The sequence below is a fragment of the Ranitomeya variabilis genome, chromosome 7 (assembly GCF_051348905.1).
Source record: "Ranitomeya variabilis isolate aRanVar5 chromosome 7, aRanVar5.hap1, whole genome shotgun sequence".
Lineage (NCBI taxonomy): Eukaryota > Metazoa > Chordata > Amphibia > Anura > Dendrobatidae > Ranitomeya > Ranitomeya variabilis.
Genome location: NC_135238.1, coordinates 18,200,474 through 18,208,508, shown reverse-complemented (window position 1 = coordinate 18,208,508; position 8,035 = coordinate 18,200,474). Strand labels below are relative to the sequence as shown.

The 8,035-nt window shown below is 48.0% G+C and overlaps 1 protein-coding gene across 1 annotated transcript; it reads left to right on the top strand.

The window, feature by feature from the left end:
• Positions 1-5,714: 5,714 nt before the first annotated feature.
• RASD1 (ras related dexamethasone induced 1) lies at positions 5,715-7,518 on the top strand. Its single transcript, XM_077274312.1, has 2 exons — positions 5,715-6,102; positions 6,494-7,518. The coding sequence occupies exons 1-2, from the start codon at positions 5,769-5,771 to the stop codon at positions 7,021-7,023; spliced, it is 864 nt and encodes a 287-aa protein (XP_077130427.1). The 5' UTR covers positions 5,715-5,768; the 3' UTR covers positions 7,024-7,518.
• The last annotated feature ends 517 nt before the right edge of the window (positions 7,519-8,035 follow it).

Genomic DNA, 8,035 nt, shown 5'->3' with positions numbered 1-8,035 from the left:
GAGATCAGCAGGAGAGATTGTCATTTTCTAATTATATTGAGTCGCTTTTCTGACTAACAACATGTTGCAGGTTATCTGAGAGCGAAAAAAATAAAATGGGGATTAAGCAGGTGAGCGAGACCTTCTGATGACATGACCCATCTCATGACCTGACTGCTGCAAGCAACAATTCACTTGTGCTCTTTACAGATTATTAACAAACCATGAAGGCTGCGTTCACACATTGCGACTTTTGTGGCAGTTTTTTTTTTCCCAGTAAAAAATGGCGAAAATACAATGTATTGTGAACGCAACCTAGAAATGGTTTACAGGGCGCCTGTAACTTTAACCACAGATGTTCCTGCGTTTTATACGTCTGGCCACAAGTCTGTAGAGATGTCACCTAGCGTGGCACGTGGCGCGTCACTACTGTCGTCTGTAGCCCATCACATGGCCTCATCGTGGCCTCAGAGCAGACGTCTGACAACAGGGCATATAATGTCTCCCCAGGAGCCGTCCGTGGGTCGCCGTGAACAGAAGGATTAGCGGCAGCTATTATTAGAGAGGAGTCCGATATTAATAATCGCAGAGGAGCTGATAAACCACAATTATTGGCCCATTTGTTCTGGCAAATAACAAGTTACATCCCGTCACCTACTGTAGATTCCTGCTGCCAAACCGATAGGAAGCGCCAAATCCAGAATTCTGCTTCTTATGGAAAGATAAACACGAGGTGCGAAATAAGATCGGACGGAAACCGGGTGCGTGCTTCACATATCCTCACCTACACAAAACATGGAGTCACGTTACCTACCCTGCACCGCTCCTTATTTACCTCCTGTATTATACCCCAGAGCTGCACTCACTATTCTGCTGGTGCAGTCACTGTGTACATACATTACTGATCCTGAGTTACATCCTGTATTATACTCCAGAGCTGCACTCACTATTCTGCTGGTGCAGTCACTGTGTACATACATTACATTACTGATCCTGAGTTACCTCCTGTATTATACTCCAGAGCTGCACTCACTATTCTGCTGGTGCAGTCACTGTGTACATACATTACATTACTGATCCTGAGTTACCTCCTGTATTATACTCCAGAGCTGCACTCACTATTCTGCTGGTGCAGTCACTGTGTACATACATTACTTTACTGATCCTGAGTTACATCCTGTATTATACTCCAGAGCTGCACTCACTATTCTGCTGGTGCAGTCACTGTGTACATACATTACTGATCCTGAGTTACATCCTGTATTATACTCCAGAGCTTCACTCGCTATTCTGCTGGTGCAATCACTGTGTACATACATTACATTACTGATCCTGAGTTACATCCTGTATTATACTCCAGAGCTGCACTCACTATTCTGCTGGTGCAGTCACTGTGTACATACATTACTGATCCTGAGTTACATCCTGTATTATACTCCAGAGCTTCACTCGCTATTCTGCTGGTGCAGTCACTGTGTACATACATTACATTACTGATCCTGAGTTACCTCCTGTATTATACTCCAGAGCTGCACTCACTATTCTGCTGGTGCAGTCACTGTGTACATACATTACATTACTGATCCTGAGTTACCTCCTGTATTATACTCCAGAGCTGCACTCACTATTCTGCTGGTGCAGTCACTGTGTACATACATTACATTACTGATCCTGAGTTACCTCCTGTATTATACCCCAGAGCTGCACTCACTATTCTGCTGGTTGTTACTGGACAGTCAGCTCTGACACTGTTGCCTGTCCCACCCTTCCTAACTCCACATTTCTTGGCTCGCAGTCTCTGGTCTCTCTGTTTCGCACGCTGTGTAGTGCAGCAGTATCCGGGGCTCTGGTTATACGGTAACTCGGGGTGCGCGGTGGTGATGACGTACAGTATTCAAGGTCACATCTACAGAAGTGAATAATATGTGAGGCGGCTGAGCTCGCACTGGGTCATGTGTCGGTCACAATACGGCTCAGTGGTAAATGTTAGGCTGATATTCGCGTATTGCATTCTAAGGGGTCTTAATTTCAAGACTTCTACCCCCAGGAGCAGCCTGAGACCACCAGTGCCTCGTGCACTTTTTTATCTACGCACTGTATAGCAGTATTATATTTACATTGAATAACAGTATGTCAGCCATTAGCAGCAGTTTTATGTGGGCACTGCTTGGTAGTATTAATTGCATACTGTATGGAGGTGTTATTAGGGCCCTGTATGGCAGTATTAGTTGCATACTGTATGGCAGTATTATTTGCATACTGTATGGCAGCATTATTTGGACAGTGAAGTGCAGTAGTGGTTGTTATTTGGACACTATGTGGTAGTATTTACATACTATATGGCATTGTTATTAAGGTTGTGTATGGTGGTATTATTTGGACATGGAAAGGCAGTATTTTTACAAAAGCTATGGCAGTGTTATGTTGGCACTATATTGTATACTATATGTAGGTTTTGTTAAGGGTGTGTGATGTGGACACTGAAGGGACAGTATTGTTGGAAACCTTGTGGCAGTGTTATTTTTCCACTGTGTGGTGGTATTGTATACTTTTTGGAGGTATTATTTTGGTACTGAAGTGCAGTATTGTTTTTTATCTTATGACAGTGTTATGTGGGCAGTGTATGGAGGTGTTATTAAGGCAATGTATGGCAGCATTTTTAGAAACCCTATGGCAGAGTTATGTGGGTACCATATGGCAGTATGAGCTGCGTACTGTATGGAGGTATAAATAGGGTAATGTATGGTAGAATTATTTGGAAAGAAGTGCAATATTGTTTTAAAGCTATGGCTGTTTTTTTGTGGGCACTGTATGGAGGTGTTATAGGACAGTGTATGGCAGTAATATTTGGATACTGTAAGGTAGTATTTTTAGAATTTTTATGGCAGTGTTATATGGGCCCTATATGGACACTGTGTGGAAGAATTATTGCAACTGCGTGTTATTTGGAAACTAAAAGGCAATATTGTTGGAAACCTTATATCAATATTTTTTGGCACTAAGTGTGAGAACTATTTAGATGAAATTATTATTTGGGCACTAAAGAGCAGTTTTGCTTGAGATCCTGCAGCAATGTCATGTGTGACACTATATGGTAATATTATCTGGATTCTGTATGCGGGTATGTTTTAGGCAATATCTAGCGGTATTTTTTTACCCCTGAAGGGCAGTATTGTATATGCACTGTATGGTGGTATTATTTAGTGCTATTTATATTGCAATATCAGATGTCTAAGATATGGTGAGGCTTCAGGGTTCTGCTTGTCAATGAGGACCTAAGGCTTAAAAACAGGAATTGGTTTAGATAGTCTTAGTCGCCATTAATCCTCCGCAACTTGGACCGCACTCACGTGGCGATAGATTCCATCTAGTTGCATATTATGTGCTATTAAAATGAGACTTTTTTTTATTTTGGAACATTTCTCCAGCCGCAGTCTTATCGTTTCCTGATCCAACCTCCATCTGGAAGGATGATGATGATTACCTGCAATCACCTGAGTCCAGGACCATCCACGTGTCCCCAGCTAATCAGTGCACAATCTGACCATGAGAGGAGCCATAGGAGGAGCCAGGCGCCCTCTAGTGGCCATGGGTGAGAGTGCAGCCTGCACCAGAACACCCTGGTATACAGCTCTCTGCCCATTTATACAGGCACGGTGCCCATCTATGCGGATAGTGCATGGTCAATAACCTCATGTCTTTATAGCTTCTCACATAAATCTCACCCAGCAGCCACATGGAGCCATTACAGGGCTGGACAGGATGTTTTAGGTGCAGATTGGTGGTGGTGGCACAGGGCACAAATTCATCCATAGATATTCAGCGTGGAGAAAACCTGCAGTTCTTCAATAGAAGCTGCAAGCAACACATTTACAAAGCAGCAGATCAATGGGATGAGCACTGCAGATGGGGAGCTAATGAGGGAGCAATTGGTGTGAGAGGAGATCTGTCTATTAAATATTAACAAGATCCCCTGGTCCATTCCCAGGGCTGGAGCAGTGAGAAAACACAGGCAGTGCTGTGTGATCCTGTCCCAGGGGGCCACTGTGGGCTGGTGACAGCTCATGGGACAGTCCAGCAAATGATGGCCAGCTCCTGGGCTCAGCCCCATCCTACCTTCATAGTCTGATGATCTACACGAGGAATGCTGGGCCACTGGGCTGACAATCTACGTGTGTGTGTGTGTGTGCGTGCGTGCGTGCGTGCGTTATTCCAGGGGCTCGGGCAAAGATAAAGTGTTCTGTTCCCATTGATGAGCATGGGCCGATCTAACCTACCCTCCTCTTGCAATTATCTGTATGTAGCTACGGGGGAAAACACAGAAATTCTAAGGATCATCTGTCACTATCATCTATCAGTCTGTGTGCAGTAGGCGATCTCCTCCTTATATAGGGCTCTGCTCTCCTATAGATGCCAGTGTAATAGGAGGACTGTGCTGATCTATATGATCCCCCATAGATGTGCTGTCTGACCTCCTGTGCACACACTGCAGACCTGCGATTATCCCTGGGATCTCCAGTCTGTACTGTGTGTACGATGTCTGCCATCATCCTCGTATCTGCCGCTCATCAGAAAGATACATTTTATACTCGTCTTTAGTATTATTGATACTTAGTAATGTTTGCTGTGAACTGATGTAAATTGCTTTGTATGCGCTGAGATCTGTCATAGATACACTGTGGAGATACAGAATGTCTCCGATCACCTGTAGTTACATTGTTTCTTTTTGTGTGTGGATACACCGTACCCCATCTGTAGCTACATTGCCCCCCTGCACCCTCCTGCGGATACATTGCCCCCCCCCTGCACCCCTCCTGTGGATACATTGCCCCCCCTGCAACCCTCCTGTGGATACATTGCCCCCCCTGCACCCTCCTGTGGATACATTGCCCCCCTCCTGTGGATACATTGCCCCCCTCCTGCGGATACATTCCCCCCCCTCCTGTGGATACACTGTCCCCCTCCTGTGGATACACTGCCCCCCCCTCCTGTGAATACACTGTCCCCCTCCTGTAGATACATTCCCCCCCCTCCTGTGGATACATTCCCCCCCTCCTGTAGATACATTCCCCCCCTCCTGTGGATACACTGCCCCCCCTCCTGTAGATACATCCCCCCCCCTCCTGTAGATACATTCCCCCCCTCCTGTGGATACACTGCCCCCCCTCCTGTAGATACATTCCCCCCCCCTCCTGTAGATACACTGCTTCCCCCTCCTGTAGATACACTGCCCCCCCCTCCTGTAGATACATTCCCCCCCCCCTCCTGTGGATACACTGCCCCCCCCTCCTGTAGATACATTCCCCCCCCCCCTCTTGTGGATACACTGTCCCCCTCCTGTAGATACATCCCCCCCCCTCCTGTAGATACACTGCCCCCCTCCTGTGGATACACTGCCCCCCCCCCCTCCTGTAGATACATTCCCCCCCTCCTGTAGATACATTCCCCCCCCCCTCTTGTGGATACACTGTCCCCCTCCTGTGGATACATCCCCCCCCCCCTCCTGTAGATACACTGCCCCCCTCCTGTGGATACACTGCCCCCCTCCCCCCTCCTGTAGATACATTGTCCCCCTCCTGTGGATACATTCCCCCCCCCTCCTGTAGATACATTCCCCCTCCTCCTGTGGATACATTGCCCGCTGCTCTCTGTCTGCGCTGCTCTCCTTGCAGTCTCCGCTGTCCTGTGCACTGGGCGGTGACGTAGCAGGGGGCGTGTCCGGCCTCCCTATATAAGCGGCTCCGGCTCTCCTGTCTCCTCACTCTCCGCTCTTTCCCCGCTCGCTCCTTATGCTGCTCAGCGCCAGCTCTCCTCCTCCTCACCACCACACAGTCAGAAGCAAACTGACAGCAATGATCAAGAAGATGTGTCCGAACGAGACCGAGCTGAACATCCCGGCCAAGAACTCCTACCGCATGGTGGTCCTGGGCTCCTCCAAGGTGGGCAAGAGCGCCATCGTCTCCCGCTTCCTGAGCGGCCGCTTCGAGGAGCAGTACACCCCGACCATCGAGGACTTCCACCGCAAGTTCTACAGCATCCGCGGGGAGGTGTACCAGCTGGACATCCTGGACACCTCCGGGAACCATCCGTTCCCCGCCATGAGGAGGCTCTCCATCCTGACCGGTGAGTGCTGGACCCCCGGGATTGTGCTGGCTCCTCACATTCTTCTCACTTTTGGGGGTCACTTTAGTACTTGTGATATTACAAGTCCCATAAATGGTCCCTAATGTCACATTTTTAGCTTTTAGTTCTGCATCTGATTGAGCCATAACTCCCAGTGTAAGATCACTTTATAAATGTAGAACACTTTGGTAGCTATTGAGGTACTAGAAGTCCCAGAAGTTACTCCCTGTCTTCAAACATCTTCAGGATTAGTTCTAGATCCTTATTTTGCAAGCATAGAGCTGTCATAGTACTACATGTTCCAGGATTGGTGTTTGAGGAGCATAATGAGGGTTATCCTTCCTCTCTAGACCAGTCATTAACCTGTCCCTCTCCTTCTTCTTCTCCTCAGGTGATGTCTTCATCTTGGTCTTCAGCCTTGACAATCGAGACTCCTTCGAGGAAGTCCAACGCTTGAAGCAACAGATCATTGAGACCAAGTCCTGCCTAAAGAACAAGACCAAGGAGAACATGGACGTTCCTCTGGTCATCTGCGGCAACAAGGGCGACCGGGACTTCTACCGAGAGGTCCAAGCCCACGAGATCGAGCAGTTGGTAGGAGAGGACAATAAATGCTCTTACTTTGAGGTCTCGGCCAAGAAGAACTCTCAGTTGGACGAGATGTTCCAGGCGCTCTTCACCATGGCCAAGCTGCCCAGCGAGATGAGCCCTGACCTCCACCGGAAGGTGTCCGTTCAGTACTGTGAGATCTTACACAAAAAGTCCCTCAAAGGCAAGAAGGTGAAGGAAGACGGGGACGCCTATGGCATTGTAGCTCCGTTTGCCCGCCGACCCAGCATCCATAGTGACTTAATGTACATCCGCGAGAAGGCCATCGGTGGTGGCCAGAGCAAAGACAAGGAGCGCTGTGTCATCAGCTAGGACCGACCCTGCCAGCAGTCGAGTGGCCGTTATAAATATATACATAGAGAACCAAAAGATCGGGACGAGCCGTGGAGGCATGGCCGTAGAGGGGCAACCTGACCCCCACATGCCTTCTGGTCTGGCCAGCGACAAGTGGAAAGTGGTGGCCAGCCCGATACTGGACAGTGTGACAACGTGTCTGAAAGCAAGAAGTGGCGGTGAGAGCAGAATCCTGGACTTGGTTCTATGGGAGTTGTAGTACTCCGTCCGCCCCCTCCCCCTCCTCTGCAGGCTACAGTCTGGACATGTATGATGTAGTGTTTTTCGGGAGGGGGTTACGAGCCGTCAGCGGACGGTACGGTGCGAGGACTTGTAGTGACTGTTTACATTGTGCTGCGGCACGTGGAGTATTGTACGTGGATCTGAACAAATCCTTGGTCGATTATTTCAGTGTTTCGTCTGTTTGTTTTTTGCTTTGTTTTTTTACGTAATAAACCAAAATATGAACTTTTACATTTGTGTCTCGTCTTGTGCAATGTAGCTGTGGTAGAACTACAATTCTCAGCATGCCTTAAAGGTTTGGAAGGTGCTGGGAGCAGTAATTAAGATCTTTACCTGGTCTGTCTCTCATTTCTTCCCAGGGATCTGTCAAAAGCGCCTGACTTAGCAATGCATCAATGAGGGGCAAAGACCCCAAAAATGCTGTCTGCAGACTGGGCGCCACCTAGAGTCTTGCTACCCTGACGCATAAAGATGCAAACTGTACGGAACATATAGAAAACTATATTTAAACAAAAATGTATATTCTGAGTGAAGAGGTGCTGCAGCAGCTTCCACAGGATCCGTGAGATCAAGCCTTCTGATGCTGTCACACAGTGCCACCTGCTGGCCACATGGGGAACTGAAAGCAGAATAAAACTTGAGCAGTAGACATCATGATGTTGGGAGTTGTAGTTCCACAGAACCACTAGCCCTGGGGGGGGGGGGGGGGGGAGGATCAGGATATCTATTCCAATAACTAATATATTGT

Bases quoted from the DNA above. Each gene is read 5' to 3' on its own strand.
- RASD1 (XM_077274312.1), top strand. From the start codon at position 5,769: ATGCTGCTCAGCGCCAGCTCTCCTCCTCCTCACCACCACACAGTCAGA. The intron at 6,103-6,493 runs GTGAGTGCTGGA...TCTTCTCCTCAG, and splicing joins GAGGCTCTCCATCCTGACCG to GTGATGTCTTCATCTTGGTC.